The following is a 26,436-nucleotide window of genomic DNA, read 5'->3' on the forward strand; positions in this document are numbered from 1 at the left end:
CCTCAGGGTTGTGTAGTGAAAGAGTGCTGTCTGCAGGATCCCTGCTTCATTTGCTGCTGAAGTTGAAAGGTGTGTAATGAAGGAGGCAGGGTTGCAAGAAGAGAAAGGATTGTCTCATGGTTTAAGCAGTTGAATGCTGCCCTGGACAGGGGGATTCCATCTCTGCATCTGCCACAGATTTCCTATGTGATGCTAGGCAAGTCACTTATATACACTTTTCACAAGTGGCCACTAATTATGTGTTCCTTATTCTCTGGGTGCCCAACTTGAGACACCTGATTTGCAGAAGTGCTGAGCACTCACGACTGCAACACAAGTCAGTGGGAGCTGTATTTTGAAAATATAAAGTGCTATATAATACTAAGGACACTAAAAATCAGCTCAAACTGGCACTCAGAATTAGTAGACACTTCATTTAAATCTCTCTGTGCCTCAGATCCCCATCAGTAAAATGGAGAATAATAGCACCCCTTATTTCACAAGTACATTGTGAAAATAAATTTATTCATGTTTATGAAGCACTCAGATACTATAGTGATGAATACTATAGAAATCCCATAAGGAAATGAATAATTCTGTCTTCAGTGGAGGGTTTGAATAGTGTCCAGTAAGCAAGCCAGGAGATTACATATTGAACAAGGATAAAAAATATTGAATAGCTGCTCATTCAGTGAGCACTATCCATCCTGAACACTGAATGTGGCAGGAGACCTGTTTAGAAATGTGTATGATTATGTAATTGAAGTCTGTATCATAATACATACACCCAAAGGGGTGGAATTAAGATTGCATAGACAACCTTAATTTTGGCATTTCCTAATTACTCTGTGCTCAATTTTGAAACCTTAGTGCTCTTTTAATTTTGGTTTTCTTGTGAGCACAACCCAACAGACTGCCCTTGGTGTGACAACCTGTCGGCAGAGACAGAATTATGGGGACAACCCTTACCCACCAAACTTGATTCTTGTGGGTGGAGAATGGATGGACCTTATAACAAGATCCAAGATAAACACCCTTAGGGCAAGGAGGGGCAGAGGCCTAGTAGTACCTCTAGAAAAGGCGGGAAAGTGAGGAAGAAGACGTATCTTTCCACTGGAAAAAGGGAGGAGACATGTGACAGAGTCATGAGGTCTAGCACTTGAGCCAGCACTCTAGGCACTATTATTATTATTAATTAGATTCACCTGGAGAATGCCTAATTGGACAAGGTGTACCTGATTACCAGGCCAGATTGGGGCCAGTGAGTGAATGAGCCAACTAGCCCATTAGCAGGGAAGCTATATAAACGGACATACGAATGCATGCTCAAGGGGAAAAAAGGAGAGGAACAGAAAGCTAGGAGAGCTTGACCAAGGGGTCCCTCTGATTAGAGTCACCTTATTCCCCCTCCTCTGTTTGGGAGAAGGGGTTAGAAAGTTTAAGATACAGTGTCAAGAGGTATGGAGACACTGCTATGGATTGGTGGAAGGATTAAAACACTGTAAATAAACTGCACAGTGGTGTTTACAAGGAAGACATCTTAGTGCAGTCTGTGTGGAAGAGATGGGAGTGTGGCATGCTGACGTGTATAATACAATAACTATAAAAAGTGCTAAATAATGCATTGCTGATTATGTCTTATGAAAAGAGATTAAAGAGATTGTAAGGGCTGTTCTTTGCTTACTCTGTTTTAAAATTGAACAAAGCACAATGAATGAACAATAACAGTTATATTCCCCACCCACTTAGAACAGACTATTTGAGTCCAGATTTGGGAAAGGAAAAGGAAGCAATAAATTTTTGCTTTAACTCACCACACGTTTTAATTGCACAGAACTCCCACGGGGTATCAGGGTCAAGAGTGTAGCACCATGGTCTCGGCTTGCCATCGGGATTGCGGCAGTAATTATCATCAAAGCCCTTGTCAGGATATCTGCAAACCACACCAACAAATGTGTTCAGCACGTCTGGCTGGCAACACTATACAGGCATGCACAAGACGTGTCAAGAACCAATTCCAGCTGAGACAAGTTTGATACATTGCCTGCTGGCTTGGGACCTGATCATGGGGGTTGGGGAATTCCCTCGACTCCCATAGAGGAGTCTCCTAGGAAGCACTGAGCAGAATCAGGCCCTTGGGCAGGGAGACTCAGCTGTGGTAATATGCAGGACACCAGATGGGGTAACTCAGCTAATCGCTTCACTCCACTGTAGAGCATGACCATCCCTTGACAGACACGCAAGCCTCATTTTTTTTTTTCCAAACAGCCAAATTAAGTGTGGATTATATAAACACTGCCTGGCATGCCAGACTCATTAAGAAAACAGGTTCTCTAGTGCAACAACCCTGGGTTCAAACTGGAAGCTATTTTCAATTGCTTTGTTACTAATGATAGCTCCATTTTGGTAACACAGCTTGTTCTAGGTCATGCCCTCATTTCCGGCACTGCAAAAAATATTTAAAACTTCCCTCTCCCTTTATCTTGTTAAGGTTTGAAACTGTTGTGTTATTTTAATTGTTTCCATGTTTGTCTCGCCTCTGTTAAACAGACAAGAGGGGGGAGCATAATAAGGAGACTTACTTTATCTAAATGGTCATAAGTAACAGCCACAAACTTCCGAACATGGGGATAAAAGTAAAATGTACTTATTGCCAATAAATGCAAAATGCTTTGGTTCTTTGGTTTTGCAGGTTTTTTGCAGCATGTTTGAAAGAGAACAAAAAGTAGGCTTGCCCGAGGGACTACTGTGAAAACTTCATAGAATCATAGAATATCAGGGTTGGAAGGGACCTCAGGAGGTCATCTAGTCCAACCTCCTGCTCGAAGCAGGACTGATCCCCAATTAAATCATCCCAGCCAGGGCTTTGTCAAGCCTGACCTTAAAAACTTCTAAGGAAGGAGATTCTACCACCTCCCTAGGTAACGCATTCCAGTCTTTCACCACCCTCCTAGTGAAAAAGTTTTTCCTAATATCCAACCTAAATCTCTCCCATTGCAACTTGAGACCATTACTCCTTGACCTGTCATCCGCTACCACTGAATAGTCTAGATCCTTCCTCTTTGGAACCACCTTTCAGGTAGTTGAAAGGAGCTATCAAATCTCCCCTCATTCTTCTCTTCTGTAGACTAAACAATCCCAGTTCCCTCAGCCTCTCCTCATAAGTCATGTGTTCCAGTCCCCTAATCATTTTTGTTGCCCTCCGCTGGACTCTCTCCAATTTTTCCACATCCTTCTTGTAGTGTGGGGCCCAAAACTGGACACAGTACTCCAGATGAGGCCTCACCAATTAAACTTGAACTTATTTAAGGGGACAAAAATGTTAACTACCTATGAACCTGAGACCTTCCCACAACTGCAAGCAGATGTGCTTCTCATGAGCACATGATTTACATGTGATTTACAAAGGTGTGCCGATGGGGTTCTCTACCCACCATACACTCATCCCAAAGTCTGTTTGTACAATCCTGCCTTCCTTGGGACAAATCACACTCCCTCTGCTACAGCAGGGTTTGAAAGATGGGGTTGGGAGACAATTTGAAAGAGGGTTCAATCATTACTTTCATTGAACCCTGCAGAATGGGGCGAGGAGACAGGGCTATGGCAACATGAGAGCCCTTTATCCGCAGTAGCAACTGTGCTTGACAATACTCATTAATGCTTCAAGACAATTACTAAGTTCTAAACTGGGAGAGGGGATGAAGTTTAAAAGTACCCTGATATCTCCCAGGACCTTCCTCTGACCCCTACAACTGATCAGTCCCTGGGATGGGGACAGGATAAGGGGGTCAGATCATCAGAACCATTTCCCCTAAAGGCCATCATGTAACTGTACATTAAAGGCTCAATCCTGCAAGATGCTGAGCACTCTGGTCCCAATCCAGCAAGACCCCCCACTTAGGCACAGACTTAACTTCAGTTGAATCATTTGAGCTTAACAGTCATTACCAGAGTGCTCAGCATCTTGCAGGATCATGCCATATAGACAGATAAACAGGGAAATTTCCAGCACTATCCACTGACTATTCTCAACGTCTATTATAGATAAATAGATATATAGATTCTTAGGGATCTGCTCCCTGCAAGGACTACAGATGACCTTGGTTGCAGGAGGATATTAGGGTACAAAGCTAGTCTGAGTATCGTGAATAGGGTGGGGCAGCAGGGAAAGAAGCCCTTTTTGACTTCCTCTAACCTTGGGGAACAGAAGAGCTCCAGTTTACCTCCCTCATTTGCTCATATACAGAGAGAGTGGGTAGGGAAAAAATTGTCCTGCCCAGTTACTGATTTTGCCTAGTGTTCTCAAATCTGCTTGCTTCTTTCCACATCCCTGGGAGTCAGCAGTAGCTACTTTAGTCCCTACAGCAGAAGACCATTTAGTGTCCCTTCCCCCACAGGTAGCCACAACTAGCAGGGATAAACTGGATGATGGGGTTGCAATCTGGCCCACCCAATCTCAGATTTATGTCACTGAGAATTATGTAATGGACCTGTAAGAGTTAGTCCAGTCTCCAGGTCTCTTTCCCCCAAACATACCCAGAGCCATAGTCTGCTGCTTGGATCAGAGGAGGATCCTAAGGGTTCCTGAGATCTTTCAGATCCCTGTTACACCTCCTTAGTGATTTTTGTTAGGTTTATTATTTGTTTTACCCCATCCTACCCCTGAAGCAGCAGTAGAAACCTTGACTTCAATGGCTAAGAAAGCAACAAGACACTTCTCCAATGTCAGAGACATGTCCACTTCTAGGTTTGAAGAGAGTTAGCCACTGAAGTTCTGAATATTACATATTTTTTTTCAAATAGACCAAGATTGCTCTTTAACACCAATGGACGATCATTATTTATTTATTCATGTTGAAATTTACATCCCAAATGCATCCCTGGCATGAGTATACTGTTGTAAATTAAATTACACCAGTGATTAATTTGGCCTTCTGATTTGTCACACTTAAAAAAAAACTGAATGGTGTTTTGTGGGGGCTAAAGCTTTTACTGTTCATAAATATGTTCAACGCCAAGCCACATCAACCTCAATTGGATTCCATGAAGGTGCAACAGTGTGTCTGTGCAGAGCACAATGCAGGATTCAAGCACTGGAATGAAATCCTATGAAATCAATAAGATTTCCACTGAAATCAATGACAAAATTTCCATGGACATCAGTGATGCCAAGATGTCACCCTTAGGGCAAGTCTACACTACAAAATTAAGTTGACCTAAGTTACATTGACATACAGCCACTACATTAAATAAATTGGTTTTGCATGTCCATGCTATGCTCCTTGTGTCAGTGGTGCTTCTCCTCAACAGGAGCACTTGCACTGATTTAATTGCCAGCATGGGACACTGTGGGATGGCTTCTGAAAGGCAGCAACACTCAGTGTAAGCAATAGTGTCCACACTGACACTGCGTCAGTATAATTACATAGACCTAAGTGGTACACCTCTTGTAGAAGTGGAGTTATGAAGTCAGTAAAGTGGGTGAGTTACATCGGTGGGAGCTACATTTAGTGCCTAACATCGAACTGACTGTAATGCAGAGCAGGTCTCAGACCTTTTTCCCCCCGGGTAGCTTTCATTTATTCACACCCCTGAGCAACATAAATTATGCTGACATAAGCTGTAGTGCAGACATAGCCTAAAGCTACCCATACCTTATTTTAAAGCATAATAAATATATTTCATTATTAATACTTTGTAGTTTATATGGACACATTCAGAGGAAGATCTCAGATACGTATTTTCAGATATGAATTAATCCCAACAACATTTTTGTGAGGTAGGTTAGCATTATTTTACCTATTTTATAAATGAGCCTAATTAAAATCAATTTTTTTCAGAAAAGCTTGTTTCAGTATAAGCCCATGAAAGATTCCCCCTCCCTAATGCAGTAAGGGTTCAAAGGCCTTTATGTGTGGCCTAAACCCACCCACACAGCCTCTCCAGAAGGGAGTGTAAATGTTGCAGATGGTTGTCTGCACTTTGGTGAATTTCACCCACTAGAATAAAACCTTTCTTGTCTGCAGTTTTTTAATGCTATTTCTAACTCATTTTTTTGGCATTATATCTATAGTTCATCAAGTTATTGTCCAAAACATAAATCTATTATCATAAAATGCTGAATTCAGCCACTCACAGTTGCTTTTCCAGGGTGAAAATCAGTGTTGATTTTTTTAACACCTTATGCAACATAAACTGGATAATTTAACACCTTATGCAACATAAGACTGATAATTGCATAGGGTCTAGCTATTCCTTATTGAAGTAAATGGATCTATTGTAAATTATTAATGTTGAAAGCTAATTTCATCAGTATTTTTAAAGGGCTTTGAGATCTTTGGGAGGTGTAAAGTATTACTGCTACTAGTAATTATTATTATTATTTATTTTGTTGTTATGATATTAGGGTTTTTTCTAGTGACGTCACTTGCTCTGTGTATACAGACATACATATCTCGTCAGACCATGTAAATTCGCATCTCCATAAAGTTCAATGCAGCTGATTTAAACCAGCTGAGGTTAGGCCTAATGAGTACCAGAATATGTGTAATTTAAAAACAAAACAAAACAGTGAAGTAGTATTTTACCTCTCTGGTCTGAATTTGTGCCTGTGTGGTCTCTGAAGGTCCCAGCGCTGGCATTCCTTGCCTGATTCAGTGTGATCCATTGGCCCTCTGTAACTTTCTCCATTGCAGGTCATGCATTCAACTGAAAACAAAAAATAGTATATTAGTAGCTCATAACACGAGTAGAAAGAAATTGCTGTCATAAACTCAAGCTGTCCTGCACAGAGAATTATAACGTTATAAAAATAATACTTCCTGGATCATCAATTTCACACAGGTGTAAGAAATGCCCTTCAGAAAAACGTCTCACTGTGGGTTCCTTTCAAGATCTTGTCAGATGTTTAGATTTGGTGCCAGATTAGTTCACCATCAAGTTACTTTGGATGCATCTGGATGGAAGTATTTAAGGCATTTACATACCCAGCTTCTTTCTTGGGCCTTTATAGAAATTAGTCTGAGTGTTAAACAAAGATCTAGATCTAAAGCACACACCAAGCAGGAAATGTTACTATTGATTAAATAAGTGATACTTGCTTGTGTGCCAATTATATAAATATATATTTATAAATATATGTACACATGCACATTAGTTGTGATGAAACCTGGTTATGGATAGAGTTAAAACCTCATTGAGATTAACAGGTGTGAATGCACCCATTCATTAGCATAACAATAAGGATACATTAATCACAATCACCCACTTAAGGCACAAGGGTTATGTGAACTCAATCAGGAGTTTTGGATTGTGTGGAAGGGTTTGTACTGAGTATGTTTTGGTAAGTCTATGGGTGAGCCCGTAGAGGCAGAACATAGAACCAGGGAGAAACAGAGACAGCCTGAAGAAAACAAAGCTGAAATCTGTAAACACAGGGTGACCCTAAGAGAAATGTGGGAATGATCTGGGTCAGGCATGCGTGCTTAAAAGATGCCTGGGCCAGTAAGCTAAGAAACCACTCCTCATAGATTCAGAGACTTTAAGGCTAGAAGGGACCATCATGACCATCTAGTCTAAACTCCTGCACATTGCAGCCCACAGAACCTCACCCACCCATTCCTGTAATAAACCCCTAACCTCTGGCTGAGTTACTGAAGTCCTCAAATCATGATTTTAAGACTTGATGTTACAGAGAATCCGCTATTTACACTAGTTTAAACCTGGCAAGTGGCCTATGCCCCATGCTGCCAAGGAAGGCATAAAAAACTCCCGGGTCTCTGACAAGCTGACCCAGGAGAAAATTCCTTCCTGACCCCCAATATGGCGATCAGTTAGACTCTGAGCACGTGGTCCTATTGCAGTTGGTTCCTCCTGCATTCAGAGAAGCAGGATGATGTACATTCCTTATAAATAAACAAGACTTCATCAAAGAATGTATCAGACTCCATCATCAATTTCTGCTCCCAACTGAAATATCCCCAGCGCCCTGAACTTTGGGTCACAAAGGGATAACTAATTTATATATACATTACATTTACATATAAATATACGTTTACATTTAAATGTGAAAATCACTTAGGGCGTGTCTACCCCTAAAAACATTACAGTGGCATAGCTGCGCTGCTGCAGCTGAGCTGCTGTACTGCTTCCGTGTAGACATTACCTACGCTGACAGGAGGGATTCTCCCATTGGCAAAGGTAATCCACCTCTCCAAGACGCAGTAGCTAGGTTGATGGAAGAATTCTTCTGTCAGCCTAGCACTGTATACTCGGGGACTTGGGTCAGTTTAACTATGCCACTCACCCTGGAAAATCCACATCCCTGATCACTGTAGCTAAATTAACCTAATTTTCTAGCGTAGACCAAGCCTTAGAAAATGATAATTTAGGCAGTTAGAGAATGAATTCTTCAGTCAAATCATAGAATATCAGGGTTGGAAGGGACCTCAGGAGGTCATCTAGTCCAACCAGGACCAATCCCCAATTTTTGCTCCAGATCCCCCTCAAGGATTGAACTGACAACCCTTGGTTTAACAAGCCAATGCTCAAACCACTGAGCTATCCCTCCCTCCATTATCAACCAGGAAGCCCTTGATCCTGCATTCAGCTGCAGGTCTAATCCCGGCTGGAGTGTAATTTAGATTCAGGCTGTAAATTTTGGTTCTTGGTCCAACAGAGCCTGGATTTGTTTGCCTTCCTAGCATACCGTAAAGCTTACTCCAAATGCCAGCGGTAAAAGAAGGGAATGGGCTGATTAGCAGTATAGAGGGGCTTGGATTTGAGGTAAATAAGGCAGTCATATTAATATATTCCTGAACTGTGGAACTGCTGAGCCCAACACTTAGAATCGATACATTGAATATCATTGACCGCATTTTGTGAAGTGCCGAAGGGAAGGCATGAGATTTAATACTATAAAAATCAAAACCAATAAATCACTACAAGAGGAAAGGAACAGCTTCCATATGAGGAGAGAATAAAAAGATTGGGACTGTTCATCTTAGAAAAGAGACGACTAATGGGGGATATGATAAAGGACTATAAAATAATGAATAGTGTGGGGAAAATGAATAGGGAAGCGTTATTTACCCCTTCACATAACACAAGAACTAGGAGTGACAGAATGAAGTTAATAGGCAGCAGGTTTACTGGAAGTATTTCTTCACACAACACACAGTCAACCTGTGGAACTTGCTCCAAGGGGATGTTGTGAAGGCCAAAAGTGTAACTGGGTTCATAAGAGAATTAGATAAGCTAATGGAGGACAGGTCCATCAATGGCTACTAGCCAACATGGTCAGAAATGCAACACCACACTCAGGGTGTCCCTTCACCTCCAACTGATGGAAGCTGGGACTGGACAACAGGGGATGGATCACTCAAAATTTCCTTGTTCTGTTCATTCAGTGGCACAGGCCACTGTCAGAAGACAGGATGAATCATCAGTCTTACCCAGCATAGCTATTCTTATGTTCTTATTTATAAATATCAGTTTAAATTGGAAGGCACCCAATCAGAATGTTCTACAGCAATTACACTGACCAATGTTCCTTACAGATTGTCACATGAGCATCATTTGAAAGGTGAAACAAAAATTTATTTTCAGAATTCATCCTCAAATCCATTATCTAGCTACATATAAAGTGCTAAAGTCAACTTGACATTAACTATGGACCTGCAACGGGTGCTTTCATAATGTACTGAACACAACAGAAATTGTTAGCTGATCTGTAGTGGACTAGAGAGCTATTCAAATTACCTAATTTGTGTGATAAGCATATCACTACTCAAACATCTCTTGCTAAATCATTCTTACTAAGAATTGAGCCGTTCTTTGTTCAAAGCCAATATATAAATACTCTCTAATAACAGTTACACACTTGCTTCCAGGGCAGAAGAGACTTTTCTATGGTATCAACTGTGTCATGTTACCTTCTGAACAGAGAGGAATGTCACAGACTTCATGGCGTATCTCTGGATTGCTTGTAAAACACCAAGGCCCTCCTTCTTCCCCTCGGGGATTCCGACAGTAGTTTTCCTGCAGGTCTTTACCCCGATAGCTCGAAGGCAAAAAGCTAGTTTTAAAATGACAATCATTACAGTATAAGAGCATGCAAACTTCATTGTGAATCTTATTGTATTCATGAACAGTTACAGCTTATCAAACTCTTGCTTGCTTCCCCCCCCCTGCACACACATCCATATACCTCTACCTTAAACCATATACATTTTCTCATTTTAACAAATGACAAGACCAAAGCTAGATTCAGCCATCTTTATTCCTGTGGAGTAATACCTTACTCAGCAACTAACTCCACTGATTTCACCCCAGGGTCTCCTACATTTAAATGTGCTTGTCAAATAGTTGCAGAGTTAAAGTAATGTAATTCAGTTTATCACGTAAGTGAGGTCATTTAACAGTAATCTAATCCACTAAATTTCCATTGTGTTCAGTACATATAGACACAGATAGATCTATTTCTATGGGGTAACTTGTGTGATAAAGTGCTAAACAACCTGAATAAAGGTAGCAGAAACCGTCCCTTAGATTGTGTGTTCTCAGTCCAGGTGGATCACCTTTCTTTATGGATAGATGGGAGAGCTGTACTGAAACTTTCTTCTGTTGTAATATGGGTTTACAGTATGCAAACCTGTGTATGACAACTACTGACCCAGACTCTTTACATATTATAAAAAAAACCTCCATTATATTTTACACTTGGGGTAACCATACCCAGGCATTGCATTCTGGAATGTGTTTCCATCCTGTTCCTATATAAACTTTGACATTCTGATGCTGCGTAAGGAGACCAAGTAGGAAATTAGCATCATGCTCCTGCACAGTTTTGGAACAACACCTCCAACCACCAAACTAAGTGAAGTATTTAAGACATTACTTTACCCACTTTGTCCCTCTCATATCCTGTAACCAACACGGCTACAACAACACAGCAAACAACAATGGAAGATATATTTTGCCATCTGACATGGAAACTCCACAACACGAAGAAGATGGAAGACAAACTCAACAGCAACGTCTACTTCCTGAGCAAATGCAAGAAACAAAACTACATCCCCAGAGAACTTCCATCTATAACCCTCTGACAACCACATACAACTCTGAACAGCTCTGCAAAAGGATTTCAGAAAAACTGAGGTGCAATCTCCTGCACCTCACATGTTCTGGAAGGGACCACCTCAAACGAGAAATCATCACATGCTCCCATACAGTGGAAGGGAAAAGTCATGAAACCTACCTGGAGATCATTCAAGAAACCCAAAACAACTATCAAAAAAATCCTGGTGATGGCCATGCAACACCAAAACAAAAGTGGAACCATCTATAACAACAACGCCACAACCCACAGAACTTCACCTCCAGGATAAACCAGGGCACCAGGACCTACCACACAGACGCTACACAACACCCCAAAATCATCAACCTATCACAACTACCCTAACTGGAACTGAATTACCTGTATTCTCCAACAGATTGAACTTCTCTCCCACCACTGAAACTGATATCATACTGACATGTAGAGAACTGGAAGAATTCTTTCACTGACTGTCTCAAAGAATTACTTCACAACACAGTTGACATCAACCAGAACTACCATGTCCCCACCGACAGTCATAAGAAAAAAGAATTATCTGACTGGACACCCATCAGTGGAGGAAATGACACACTTGATCTTTACATCACAAAAGACTGTGGAATCCTGAAACATCATACCAACCACAATCTCTCCACAGCCAAGAGGTCCGCTATATAGCCCCTGAAATCCAGCCAACATACAGCGAGCAGAGCAGCAAACAAAGTGAATGCCCTCATAGTCCTCAGCCATGATGAGTAAATCAATGAGGCCAACTGACAAATCTCCAACACCACCCTCCTATAAGGAATTCAAAAAAGACCCCCATACCACAAAGGAATTTAAGGATATCATCAAATCTTTCCCCAGACAACTCCAAGAGAAACTCTACAACCTCCTCCCCCATGAACCTACCCCAGGGAACTTCTAAATGTTTCTCCAAGATACACAAATTAGGGAAACCAAGCAGACCCATCATATCTGGCCACAGCATGCTTATGAATATGAGAACTCACAGAAATCATCCTCAAAACACTCACCACAAAAAGGGCAAGTTTTCTCCAAGACACAAGCAACTTCATCCAGAAACTTCACACATTAACAAACTCCCTCAGAACATCATACTTGCCACCATGGATGTCACCTCCCATCTACCAACATCCCTCACCATGACGGCCTCTCTGCCTGCATCAGATATCTTCACAACAATAAACGACACTCAGATATCCACCCAAAACACATCGAAATCATCCATTTCATCCTCACCCTTAAGAACTTCACATTCAACAAGCACTTTTTTCCAAACCACGGGAACAGCCATGAATAGTAGGATGGTTCCCCAATATGCCAGCCTCTTCTAGGTCACGTCAAGGAAGAATTTCTGAAAATATGCACCACAAACCAATGAAATACCTGATATACATCAATGATATTTTCATCATCTGGACAGATGACCTAAACTCCCTCAGAGATTTTCACCACAACTTCACCAACCACCACCCATCCTTCATTCTCTCTAGAACACTCCCATATAAGCATCAACTTCCAGGACACCATGATCAGCGTCTGCAATGGAAAGCTACAGAAAACTATACACAAGAAGCCCATAGATCACCAGACTTACCTCCAAAGATCCAATAACCACCCCAGACACACCAAGAAATCTGTTATCTACAGTTAGGCAATCAGATACCACAGAATATGCTCCAAGTTGAAAGCCTGGGATACACACCTTAACACACTTAAAACAACCTTCACCAAACAAGGACACTCCACCAGAGAAGTAGATTGCCTCATGGAATAGGTTATATAAACACCTCAAGAGAACCTGCTTCAATACAGAAAAAAAACCTAAAACATTGACTGTACACCCTTAGCTGTCACTTACCACCCCACACTGGAACTCTCATGAGGTATCATCAAATAATTACAACTCATACTTGATGGGGACCATGTCCTGAAATAAATCTTTCCCGAACCCCCTCTTCTGGCCTTCAAACAACCACCAAAGCTCACCAAGCTCATAATCAGAAGGATGGTACCTATAGACCAGGACTTACCAACTCAGAGCAGCACCAGACCCTGCCAAAATAACAGATGCAAAACGTTCAGACATAGGTCCACTGCTGCAATGATCAACACGGCCCACAACACACCTTTCAAGATCCATGAGTCCTAAAATGTATACCACAACATGTCATATACCTCATCCAGTGCATCAAATATCCCATCCTTTAACTTGTCCCTGCTCAGATTTAAATCAAAACCTGTTCCAGTACAAGGATTTAAGGTAAAATGAAGCTCCAGAACCAATCTGTGAGCTTTGGGGCACTGGACAAATCCAACTAAGTTTGTAACACTGGGCCTGACGTAGCAGAGACAGTCATGTCCTGAGATAGATATCGGCAAAAACAGAGGGTTCGGTCAGAAATTAGGAAGAAGATGACATCCACCATGTCTGCAATGATTAAATTTAAGAAACTTAAGAAAAGGTTGGAGTTTGGGTTCTGGTTCTTTTTATGAACAGGAGTGATATTTCAATCATTTCTTAAGTTTCCAGAATCTGTTTGCCCATGTCTAATTCATGTTTTAGTCCCATTCTTGTTTTAGTTCGATTTGCAGTGAAAAAAGATGAGGCTTTGTGAAAAGTGAAAGAATAATTTTTGGAATCAAATCAGTGGAAAGTTTCTATCAATGTACCCCTACCCTGGGATTATCTGAATATAGTGAGGATATTTTGTAATATTATATATTTATAAATTTTAAAGGAAGACTATATGGCTCATAAGACTAGCAATGAGAATCAGAGCCTTTCACCTCTTGGTCACTGATTTACAGCCATCTCAGCCAAGCTGTTAATGAGCAATGCCAGGATATGTCTTTGGTAGTATACGGAATAGTTGGTGTTCTTAGTACAGTAGTTAATGGATGTGTCTCTATACTGCAAAAACAAAAACACCCTTTGGTTAGTATTAATTGTCACCCTTGTTGGCAATCTTATCAGAGAGACCAGACTGAGCGGGCATGGAGTCTAAATGTTAGTCTACCCTCCAGATGAGAACACAGTTGAGGCACAATGAGTCGGCACATGAAGAAGCTTGATGTGTTCCTGCCAGATATCTACTCTATGAATAACCAAAAGACCATATCCATGGTTCTCAGTCTTGCACTTTTCACAGCATTATATTGACTCATTTCTTTAAAAAGCTAATACAACTGCTTTTCTACACACTCCTGGAGTAAAAAAAGGTTTATACAGAGAGAGAAACAAAGGCATAAGATGTGATTCCACAGGTCATTGCAGTCAGTAGAAAGATTCCCATTGATTTCAATGGATTTTGGATCATTCCCATAGGGAGGTAGGACTGCAGTAAAGTAAAAAATATATTTCCTGTATTTAGTGATGAACCCTTTGGAGCGAGTACTTCAGTCTGTATCTTAGGACTTGTCTAGACTAGGGATTTGCTCTAATTACAGCCACTGATGTAGCAGGACTGGTGAAACTCCCAGTGTAGACAGGAAAAGACACTATTTGCACTAGTAGAGCTTACCCCTGCTTGAAACTGGGGTAAATTCTCCAGAGCTAATTAGCTACTCTGCTTGTCTCTGAAGGGGGTTACAGTAGTGCTATGACTGTCATCAGTGCAAATCCCCAATTAGAAGAGACTACACTTGCATCTTATTCTTTAAACTGAATTAACCAGTTGTTGCACTCATACAGCAGAACTGATCCAACTCAGACAAGAAGTACAAGAACAGCTTACAGTTGCTGCCTCAATTGGATAACTGCATGGTATGAATGAATAACAAAAGGGGGAAAAAAGGAAAATCCCTGCCCACTCCCACACCACCAAAAATGTATTTTGTGTCTTTTTTTAACCTTTGGTTAATTAAGTCTTGGAACAGATTGAGGTGGAAAATACCCGTTACTCACATCCTGGTTGCAATCAGCACAATGTTGTAACATAATTTAATGGGAGTTTTTCCTTTTCTTGGTCCTTGGAGAGAATCATTTTTCTCATTTTACCATATTTCATTTATTATTTTACCATCAGAGAGTCTCTCAGCTCAAAAATAACCATTACAAAAGCCTGGCAACAGTCAATCCAAATTACCCTAGGATCAGGATCAAAACCATTTCTGAAATCATTCATACTGTACAGCATTACGTAGAGATCCAAGCTGGCAGAAGAAGATGCACAAGCAGCATCAACAGGTACTACAGCACCATGGTGGGAAGAGAGAAAGATGAGAACCAGCCAGGGCTAGCCCTCTTCAGGCACAGAACTGTTCACTAAGACCCATGTAGCACAACCTCTCCCCAAGTCATGCGAGCTCAGAAAAGAAAGAATCTTCAGGAACACAAGCCAGAAACACAAGCCAGCAGGAGTAGCTAAAGAAGCAATTTCAGCCACTGATGAAGTCATTCTGGAACGAACAAGAAGCCTGCAAACCATCACTCCATTCATTTTGCTCCTGTATCTCTTTGAACCTGCCCGTGTCTGCCTTGTCTATTTAATTTGTAATCTCTTCAGAGCAAGAAATGTCATTGTTCTATATCTGTACAGTGCCTAGAACAATGGGGCCTAGGGTTGCCAACCCTCCAGGTTTTGCCGGGAGTCTCCCGGAATCAGGCCCTATCTGCCAGAGGCTACTGAAGCCAATACGGGAGATTTTAGGGTGCTAAAAGTTCGGCTGCACAATGGGATTAAGGTAGGCTCTCTACCTGCCCTGGCCCCGTGCCACTCCCAGAAGTGGCTGGCACATTCCTGCAGCCCCTGGGGGCGGGGCAGACAGGGGGTCTCTGCACGCTGCCCCAAGCACCGACTCCGCAGCTCCCATTGGCCAGGAACTGCGACCAATGGGATCTGTGGGGGCAGCACCTGCAAGCAGGGGCAGCGCGTGGAGCCCCCTGCCTACCCCAGGGGCCACAGGAGTGTGCAAGCCACTTCCGGGAGTGGTATGAGGCCAGAGCAAGCAGGGAGCCTGCCTTAGCCCCACTGTGCTGCTGACTGGGAGCCACCCAGGTAAGTGCCGCCCAGCCTGAGCCCGCACCTTCTCCTGCACCCCAATCCTCTGACCCAGCCCTGAGCCCCTTCCTGAACCCAAACTACCTCTCAGAGCCCACACCCCCTCCTGCACCCTAACTCTCTGCCCCAGCCCGGAGCCGCCTCCTGCACTCAAACTCCCTCCCAGAGCTTGCACCCCACACCCACTCCTGTACCCCAACCCCCTGCCCCAAGCTCAGCCCAGACCCCCTCCCACACTCCAAACCCCTTGGCCCCAGCCCAGAGCCTGCACTCCGTCCTGCTACCCAGCCTCCTGTCTCAGCCGGGTGAAAGTGAGTGAGGGTGGGGGAGAGTGAGTGACGGAGGGAGGGGGGATGGAGTGAGCAGGCTGGGGCCTCAGAGAAGGGGTGAGGCAGGGGTGTTTGGGTTTCTGTGATTAGACAGTTGGCAACCCTAATGGGGCCCCAGGTTTGGTTGGGGCCTCTAGGCACAACTGGCATATAGAGTAATAACAATAACAATAGCATAATAATTTTAACATCAAAGCACAACCTTCCAGAGTCTGGAGTAAGTACAAGTTTTGAGGAAAAACTTATGCAAAATTAGTAAACCTATTTTTTTTCCACCACAAATGCCACCTTGTGATAACCAGATGTTGTGACCTAATAACTTCCACCGTACATGTTAGTAAATTCCAAACACTCCACTCTTTGCTTCTGTCCCATCTCACTCAAGCCTCCAATGATGACATTTTTTGACGTTGAGAAACAAAACTAGCATGCGACCACCTTGTTTATCGTGACCTTTTCAAACAAAATCTATTGCATAAGGCGGGAGGAAGTCAGCTTCACAGCATGCTTCTCAGATGAGTGGCCATCCAAATTCATTACTACAATGCAAAAGTAAAACTGCTAAAGATATTAACCAAATACATTTACAGTAAACCGAGTTCCTGTATCCTGCTACCACTAACGTCAATGGGAGTTTTTCCACTGACGCCGAAGAAAGTAGTATCTGAGAATAATTCTGAAAGGTGCTGAGTGCTGAAGTCTCGGGTGCTGTGTGAGCTAAGGACTCTGAGTTCCTTTCAGGATCAGGCCCTAAGCTCAAGAATTAAGTCCCATAGCTACTGTACCATTCTCCAATTATTGCTGTGTTATTATTTAATTTTATATATTATATATGTAATCCTAAATCTGAAAGGAAATATAAACCAAAACAATTCTGTGTGCATTTATTATGACTAGTTCTAAAAACGATAGCCAGTACCCTCAAATCCTCTACAAATTGCATGTAACTCTGCTTTAAGGCCAACTTCCTCTGAGAACCTCTCTCATGAATGAGGTTAGTTTCTAAACCGTTCTTAAAAGGTCAGAGTGGTAATGCTCCTCTGGAAATGAATGGGAAGTTATTCATTGGTTTGTTTATTGATTTCAAATATGTGTCCTAGGCTCGAGGTGCTTTAACAACGCTTACAATCCACAAGATTTGCAACATGAACCAAACTATAAAAACAATTGTAAGCACCTAAAACTGATAAGCTAACATCCCCAAACCTGCCACTCTATATTTGTAAAACTATCCCTTTCCCAAAGGCCTGGGGGGGAAGTCAAAAGATTGGCTTTGCAAAATTTTACAGTGCCCTGCAAATTTAAGGGATAAATTCTGTTCTCAATTACTGTTCACTGATGTAAATCTGGAGTAACTTCACTTCTCAGTGTAAATGAGGACAGAACTTAGCTCTTGCATCTTTAACATCAGATTATAGATCTCTAATGTCTAGAAGGGATATCTAATGGATCATCTCATCCATAACATGTATAGATAGCTGTAAACATATGATACACTGACTTTAAAATATATAGAGACTTTGATGGTTCCCAGGGTTGGTATTATGACTCCAGTGTGATTAACTCCCATTTAAAAAAGAAATAGCCTAATTGGTTAGATGGATTGGTTGGATTTGAATGCTAGGGCCATCAGCAGAAAGAAAGGAAAAGACTGCTCTATAATCCTCCTGAGCAGCCCTAATACAGCTCCTTGCTCCCACCCTCTGTTCACCTCTCATCATTTGTCCTCTCTTCACTGCCCTCAGCTGTAAGACTCAGCTGGCTGGACACACCTTTAATCAGCACCTTCCTTCAGAGCTAAGTGTGGTGCAGGTTAGAAATCCTACACTCATCAACCACCACGCTTCCACTCAGTGCATTTCAGAAGCAGCATCCTCCACTGAGTAATCTTCGTGCAGCAGCACTTACCTCCACCCAACCCCCAGTAGCAATTTCCTTCCAGAAATACACCCCAACTCTCTCCACCCAGCCCAGCATCTACCCAGCAGCAGCCAGAAGCACAAAAAAGCACTCTGTAGCCCCCCCACCCCCTCTCACCCCCTGCATTTCTAAAATATACACCATCATGCTACCTTGGGGCATTTATGATTGTTAAAAGTAATCTCAATATTTAAAATTTGCATCTATAAAAGATAATTAACTTGGGGCCCTGGCAAAAGAGAATATGACTGTTTTGGATCACGGGCAGAGAAAGTTTGTAGATCCTCAGACTTCTTTAATTGTTTGATCTGGGATATGAATTAGGCCATAACTAGGTTACAGAATTCAATGGAGCAATTCAGCTACTCAATGGCATAACTGAATTCAGAATCTGGTCTACCATCTATACCAAAAATCCTTCATTTTAAATATAGGTTGGTAACTGGAAAGGTCATTTCAGAGACTGAGGGGGTGAAATGCCTGAAGTTCTGGAAGAGGAGTAGGGTCAAAGACCCAATACTCATTTGTAAAATTAAAAATGAATCAGGAGCTACACCCCACCATACATGTTTGTATTCCATGTTCTTTAACTTTAATGTACAGAATACCAGCAGAGTTCCAAGAGAGTCCGCCCTTCTTATGTTCAGACTATGCTTACCTGTGCTCGTGAGGTATCATAGAATTCCATGCCTGACACTGGATGCCACTTTTGGTAACAGATATTGTTCCCTTGTAGTTTGCGCCTTTACCAATGATACAGTTTCTAATGTAGTCTGTTGGAAGAAAACAGAGGAAAAAATAAGAACCTAGTGGAAAGTCTTGTTTACTTGTTGAAAATTAGAGCTGGTAAACATTTTTCAAACTAAAAAGATTTTTGTTGAAAAAGTAGCCTTTTTTTTTCCAGAAAAGTTTTATGTTTTGTTTTTTTTTCTAGAAAGGCATGCAGCTTTTTGTGCAAAAGCTAAAAATCAATTATAATGTCATGTCATAATTTTTAGTGTTTCCACAAAGAAGTGCCTTTTTTTCAAAATACTTAATCCTAAACACTATCAAAAATGCTACTGAAAAGGTAATTACGATTTTTCATTTACCAAAAGCACATTCTGAGCACTTTCAACGCACACTGACATCAGTGACCCAAACAGGAACAGCACCCAATCCTATGGCAATAACTCACTGGATTAGGCCCTTAAGTAGTAAAGTAAGTGGCAGTGCAATCCAGCACATAATATGATACATAAATACCAAAGGTCACACAACTCAGGCTCTTAAATGTACAGTCCATCACTGTGCTGTGCATCTCAGCAAAGATAAAGGGCATCTTGTAAACAGAGAGTTTTAAGGCACAACACATCAACTCCTCGAATGCATAAACCATCCTTTCTTCAGGCAAGACACACAGTCCTAAAGGTCACTTGCTGACTCCCTTCTCTGTGCTTGGGGAATAAATCAGTTACCTTTCTTTTCATATAGATCAAATGCGTGGTCTTGCTTTTTCCTCACTCCATTCGTCATGCTATTGAAAGAGAACCAATGGCATCGTTTTGTAGCTCTGTCAAAAGCAAAGGCCCTGAAACAAAAATCTCGATAAGGAAAGGAATCCTACATGGTTTACAGCAATGATAGATGGCATATCAATGAATATACTATGACAATACATCTATTTTTACTGGGAAATGCACAGAAGCAGCCCAAATTGGTATTTAACCCACAATTGTGCTGACAAGCATTCAGAAACAAAGAAATTAAGTGGTTGTGGTTGTAGCACTAAATACCAGTTTTGCTGCTTGCACTAATCTCAGATTGCACTTGTCATTAAAAATCTCTATTTTAAAAGTAAGACTAATGTGGCTGAGGCAGTACATGAAGCCTCAGTTGTGCTCTTTTCTAAAAAAGACATTCCCTTCTGCTACAAGAGGTGTGGAAAGAAAGAGGGGGATATACTGCATTGAACCCCACAGGCCAAATTCATTCCTCATGTCATTAGATGCAACTTAGTTGACTTCAATTCTGTGGATTTACACTGGATATGAATGTGGCTGATTAACTTGAAAATAATGACAATACTGTGTACCTATACAAAATCTTCCACCCCAGGATCTCAAAACATTAATTGAAACTTGCATGCCTCACAGGGATGTAGTAAGTATTTCACTCATGTTGCTTAAAGATAAATGGAAGCTCAAAGTGGAGTCAGGAATATTATTGTTAATAATTTCGATTATGATAATCCCCTTTCCTCCCATCCTTGTCCTTTGCTGTTGTTTCGTTCCACTCCACTGCTGACTTCTTTGCCCCTTCTCTCCCACCACAAAGTATATCCCTCTAATCTCAGCCCTTTTCTTCTCCAATATCTGCTTTCTTCACTCTGCTCTGGTGCTACCCAGCCCTATTGTAGAATATCTCATGACCAACCAGACTTCCTTCGCTACAGGTTTGTCCACTCCTCCTTCAGTTCTGCTTTATTCCTTCCCAGAATAGCACCATTTCTCCAGCTCTACTGACTCCCACTATTTCTGCAGCCTTATTAATAGACTTTTTAAATCTTTGACTCCTTCCTAAAATACCCCATTTCGTAGTGCCCCAAACCACTGTCTCTTTGCAAGATTTCATTGCCTTTTTCAAAGAAAAAATATTACAAGATAAGATGCAATCTCCCTCCCCTTCATCTTCTCCCCTGTCACTACCACCAACATTTCTCATCCCTTCTCTAACTACCTGTTCTTTGGACTCCAACTCCTCCAAACTGCTAACCTTCATCCCTCTGCCCCTTCCTCAGCCTCTCTTCTGCCCAGTTCTCCTAAATATGTCATATCTGATCTCCTCTTTTCTCACAAAAATTCAACTATTGATCCCCATCTGCCTCTCCAAATATATTTTCATTTCCCTTCTTCTCTTCACTTCTAAACTCACTGAATGCATCATTTACAGCCATTTCCTTGAGTTCCTCCTCCAGCTCCATCTTGGATATCTTCTAGTCTAGCTTTTGCCCTCTCCACACAAAGGATTCTAACAATCTTTTCCTGATCACATTCTCAGGGCTGTTACACTCCCCAAAATTATTTTTATTATTAATTATGATTATTATTATTATTGGAACTGACATTGAACCAAAAAGTAAATTAGTCTCACAGCTTGACCGGACAGTTTTATCTTATGTACACAGTCAGTTTCATTTTCTGACTGTCACACTCTAGCACAATGCTGAGGATTGGGCTCCCAACTCTAAAGGGGAAAGTTATAATTATATTTATTTCTAAATATTTATTTTTCACTGGCATTAAAGAAATCATGTCGCCCTCTGTGCACTTTATATCAATGCTTAGGGCCAAATGCTATATCAATTGACTTAGGGCCAAAACCAAGACATACCAATTGAGGGCCCTGGATACATAAAATCAGTCCAGTTAATGCTGGATGAGAGGGCTGGTTTCTGGGAGCCGAGGCAAGAACCGTGCATTTTCCGACAGTGCATAGAGCTGTGCATAATGGAAATCTCTGCCTGACACTGTGGAGGGGGAGTTTGGTGGCAGCCTAGGGAAGCAGTAGATGCAGGGCCTGTGGATCCATGATTAGGCAGATCTGCGATTCATTCTAGCTCATGAAGCAAGCAAACATCAGAAGCAGGACAGTGCTGCCACTCTGCCAGCTGGATGCAGGATTCCTCCCATCCCCCACTCCTCCCAAGCCCTTGTATATCTCCCCAGTATGCAGCCTTTTTACTCATGCTGTGCACAGAGCAAAGGATTTGCCTCTGAATGAACGCAACAGCCACAGTCGTGATGGAAAATCCTTCACAAATGAGAAAGTAATGAAAAAATATGAGCAGTTCTAGATTATTTTTCATAATGGATTAAAATAACATACATGTATTAACCTACTTTCAGGACACAACAGCCAGAGCAGCCACAACTCATGAATGCTTGAAGCAATTTTCCTGAGCAGATGTAGGAATTTAGCATTGTTCAAAGTCTGGCAGAGTTCAGAAATAATTTTTATATTATGAAACCTAAGTAATTTTATTGTGGGCCCCATATCTGCACTCCTTCAGCTCAGCTCAATGGGCAGGATCCCATGCTGTCTTGAATCTTATGTATGATCTGATCCAGTTCCCACTGAAGACAATGGGAGTTATGACTCTTACTTCAGTGGGAACAGAATTAAGCCCAAAGTCATTTACACCATGTGAATAGTGAGTGTCAGTTGGGTGCAACATGCTACCTACCATTCTCATCAGGAAGCATTTTACACCCCCTGGCATTCATTTCTCACAGGTGTACACAAGGGGCAAGACAGTGGGGTGGGGGAAAGGATCAGACCTAATGAACTTAGGGGCCAGAACTTGTACCACTGTTGATGACTTTCGTGGGAGAAGGACCAGGCTCTATATGAGCTTCTGAAGAAGTGTGTTTTTTACTCATGAAAGTTTATGCCCAAATAAATCTGTTAGTCTTTAAGGTGCCACCAGACTCTTTGTTGTTTCTGCAAGGGAGTTCTCTAAATAAAGCATCTGATCCTGGTCCCATCTGTAGTCAATAGTAAAACTTCCACTGCCATCAGTGTTGGTGGATCCCATTTTCCAGCACAGGAGTTATCTGCATCTCTCCTCTGCAATCATTTTCTTTCATTTGTAGTCACAGTCATAGATTAACACAGGCCAGAGGGAAAATTCAGGTCCAGTGCATAGTGGGCAAAATAGTGTGTTTTATTCCAAAAGAGAATATAGATCAAGCATTACAATAGGCAGGGAAGCAATCAGCAGCATAATGTGTTGAAAAAAAGACAGCAGGCACCTCAGGATATTTTTCACTTAGAGTTTTCCATTGTAATTATTATGGAGCTCAAAATGTTTGATCCCATTGTACCAGAGATTCAATGTATATGCCAATGAACTTCAGCCACGCACTTAACTGTGTTCCATGTGTGAAATTCCCATTGAAGTCAACATGAGTAACATGTAAAGAATGAAGGCAGAATATGGCTTAAAGTGGTGCTGCAGCTGTAATAACCATTTTATAAGCAATGGAGAAATTGAGAAAACTCAGACACTCATCTTTAACAAAAACAAATCTAAAACAAGCCATCCACATCTTAATTTGAGCACATTTCTTCAGATCTAGTGTGCAAAAAAAAAAAAATTACAGATTGCACTGGTAAAGAAATCAGAACAACTCTCCAATTTCACGTTAAGGGTTTGAGAAGACCAGAGAATCTCTGACCATGAAGAGCAAGATCCCAGCTGTCAAAACACAAACTTCAGGATATACACTCTATCCAAGATGGCAGTTCCACTGATGTCAATGTAAGTGATGTGCATGGCTAGAGGTCACTTCAATAATGAAACAAAAATATCAAAGATGTAATAACTTACTTGCAAGGGAACGGAAAACCTTTATTCCTGCTGCATCTCTTGGCACATTGTTCTGTCGTGTTTAATAGCTTGGTTTTTCCCACTAGTGATAGGTCTGATTTAATTAGCATAGTCTCGCTTGTTTTTTTGAAGTCATGAAGAGCATTTCTCCTTTTCCCTTTGCCCTCTGTGGAAGAACCCAAGAAAAGAAAAGAAAAGAAAAGAAAAGAAAAGAAAAGAAAAGAAAAGAAAAGAAAAGAAAAGAAAAGAAAAGAAAAGAAAGACCTTTAAGGAGATCAGCCAAGATAATGATTTTACTTGACAATATATAAAGTTTATTAAGAAACCAAACCCACATCAGCCCCCGTAGCATGGAGGGGGAAATATCACTTGTAGTCATTGATCTGCATTCGTTCAAACATAGAGATCTTTTAAAAATACAGCAGATAATTTCAGATAAACAATTGTATAAGATATTAGTCTACAAAACTAGAAAAGAGTTGGTGCCAGGAGTACATCACCTTATATTTCATGCTTTACTTTCCTATTTCTCCTTTTGTACTTTTTTTCTCTCCTCTCTACAAGTTGAAGCAATGCATGTTACAAAAGATGCTCAGCAGCAATTAGATTACAAAAGAGGTTCTCTAGAGCCTGTTAATTTTTGCAAATATAGGCCTGATTCATCATTACCTTGCACCATGTGTAGGTTATTTGTGCCAGTGCAAGGTGAGTTTAAAATACTACTGGGTCAGGATGGTAGCGTTTTACATTCATTGTGCAATGGTGTAAATGACTACACAAGAGGCAGGACAGCAGAGAATCAGGCCCCATGTCTCAGAACAGACTTCCACCAACTACAGGAGGGTTCCCAGGAGCCCCTGATTAAAAGTCCACCATGCCGTTATATGGAAGGCTATGATGAGTTCACTCCTTCACTGGATGTTGCTCAGGCAACCATCCAAGAGACGAATTACCCCTTGGGCTCCTCAAAATAGTTTGAAAAGGGTTGGGTTGGTTTGTTTTTGCATTTAGATCAGATTTCACCAAGCTTCAGGTATTAAAAACAGAATTCTCAGAGAGAGGGCAACCCTCCTGCAACAAATCCCTCCAGAACCTTCACACTGCCATCTCCCTCTCTTTTCCAACTGCACAAGTTGAACAATGGACTATAGCTACATATATAATATATTCATTTATTTTTCAGGGAGAAATTACAATCATTGCCAGGAATGGGCAGGTTAATATAGACTTATTTTACCAATGGTGCTGATTACACTCCTGGGTTGTTGTTGTTATGTGAAAAAGCTTTTGTTTAAAATGAAAATATTAATAGATTCCCTAGTTCCGCACTTCTTTTTCTGTAGCTCCTGTATTCAAAGGGCACAGAATTAATCACATGCTAAGGGGTAAAATTTATGGAGAGCCCCTTGTTAAAATATCCACAGTGCATCACTGGTACCTATTTTCCCTTTATTGTGTAAAATCAGGCAGCTGAAATGAAGTTGCCTTTTCCACAATACTGATTCTAAAGTCAGTGCACTGCAACACACATTTCAGTCTCATGAGCCAGAACTACCACAGGAAAGTGATCCTTTTAAACAAAAGGTGGTAAAATGTTGAAAACGCATATCTTATAAGATTTCTTTATTATTGCTGAATTAGTTAAATAGCGCCTGAGCCAAGATCTCTATGACAAATGAAGGTGAGAATCCATTCAGTAATATCAAAGTATTTCTTTCTGGTTTCTGCTGATAACATTTCCCATCCACCGATAAGTGTCATAATCATAAATCCATGTGATAATGGATTCTTAAACTGTCACTAGCTAGCATGAGAGAGCTAGATAAAAAAGTGAAGTAGCTTAGCTTAGCCTAAAAGTAATGGAACATTGTTTTGTTTTGTTTTCTAAATGAACTGTTGTCCAAAGAGGATTAAGAGTTTGATCCAGCAATTTCAAACAACCTGATTTACTTTAGATCTGAAACAACTACACTCTGTGGCCCTGATTGCAATCCAAGAGGAAAGGATCAAATAAATCCTTTGTGTAACTCCATTACAGCTAACAGAGCTATACCAGAGATGAATTTTAACCATGAATGCTTATAATTCTAGTAATAAAAAAAAACAGAAATAGTTAAATGAGAGCATGAACTTTTACTTTAAAAATAATAAAACAGAGTCATTGCATAATCTTAAATAATTCTCAAGAAATGTTCTCTATGAGATTAGGGCCTCTCAAATGTTGGGCTGTAATCAGTAAATGATGTACGGCATGTAGGATGGCCACTGCTGCATCTCCAGAAAACAGGACATCCCCTCAGTTGCCCCACCTGCCAGCATGATTTCGCACACACTGTGTGTGCAAGCCACACCAGAGAGGACAGAGTGTCATGCTCTATAAAATGGTATCTTCTGTGTGTGATAGCAGATAAAACCACTTCCAGTTTTATGTCAGTACTTGATGTGGACAAACCATACAAAAACAGGACTGTCCATCTTAAAACTGAATGAATGGCTTGCCTAGCCACATGTAATTACAATTCATCCCTACTCTCTAAACTCTGAGTAACCTAAACTCCTGGTTAACTGAGAACGGCTTATTTCCCTGTATTGCCTATACTGAAGAATGTTTTTTACTGAGCAAGTCAAAAATTTATAACTTGAGTAGCACTGAAGATCCACAACTCTGAAGGTGAATTTTGTAGGAGCAGTGCTACGTAGCTCAGCAGAAATCTA

The 26,436-nt window shown here is 41.2% G+C and overlaps 1 protein-coding gene across 2 annotated transcripts in view; it reads right to left on the reverse strand.

The window, feature by feature from the left end:
- HGF (hepatocyte growth factor) overlaps nucleotides 1-26,436 on the reverse strand; it is an 84,373-nt gene that overhangs the window by 46,704 nt on the left and 11,233 nt on the right. The window contains exons 2-7 of one of the 2 annotated variants that reach the window (XM_073328630.1): nucleotides 23,722-23,887; nucleotides 19,808-19,920; nucleotides 19,009-19,123; nucleotides 9,912-10,039; nucleotides 6,567-6,687; nucleotides 1,794-1,912 (exon numbers count right to left, since the gene is read on the reverse strand). In XM_073328630.1, the coding sequence (XP_073184731.1) occupies nucleotides 1,794-1,912; nucleotides 6,567-6,687; nucleotides 9,912-10,039; nucleotides 19,009-19,123; nucleotides 19,808-19,920; nucleotides 23,722-23,887 (762 nt within the window). Of the gene's footprint in view, nucleotides 1-1,793; nucleotides 1,913-6,566; nucleotides 6,688-9,911; nucleotides 10,055-19,008; nucleotides 19,124-19,807; nucleotides 19,921-23,721; nucleotides 23,888-26,436 lie in introns of both variants that reach the window. The other variant, XM_073328629.1, reaches the window with a different exon arrangement.

Source organism: Lepidochelys kempii, chromosome 1, assembly GCF_965140265.1.
Source record: "Lepidochelys kempii isolate rLepKem1 chromosome 1, rLepKem1.hap2, whole genome shotgun sequence".
NCBI lineage: Eukaryota > Metazoa > Chordata > Testudines > Cheloniidae > Lepidochelys > Lepidochelys kempii.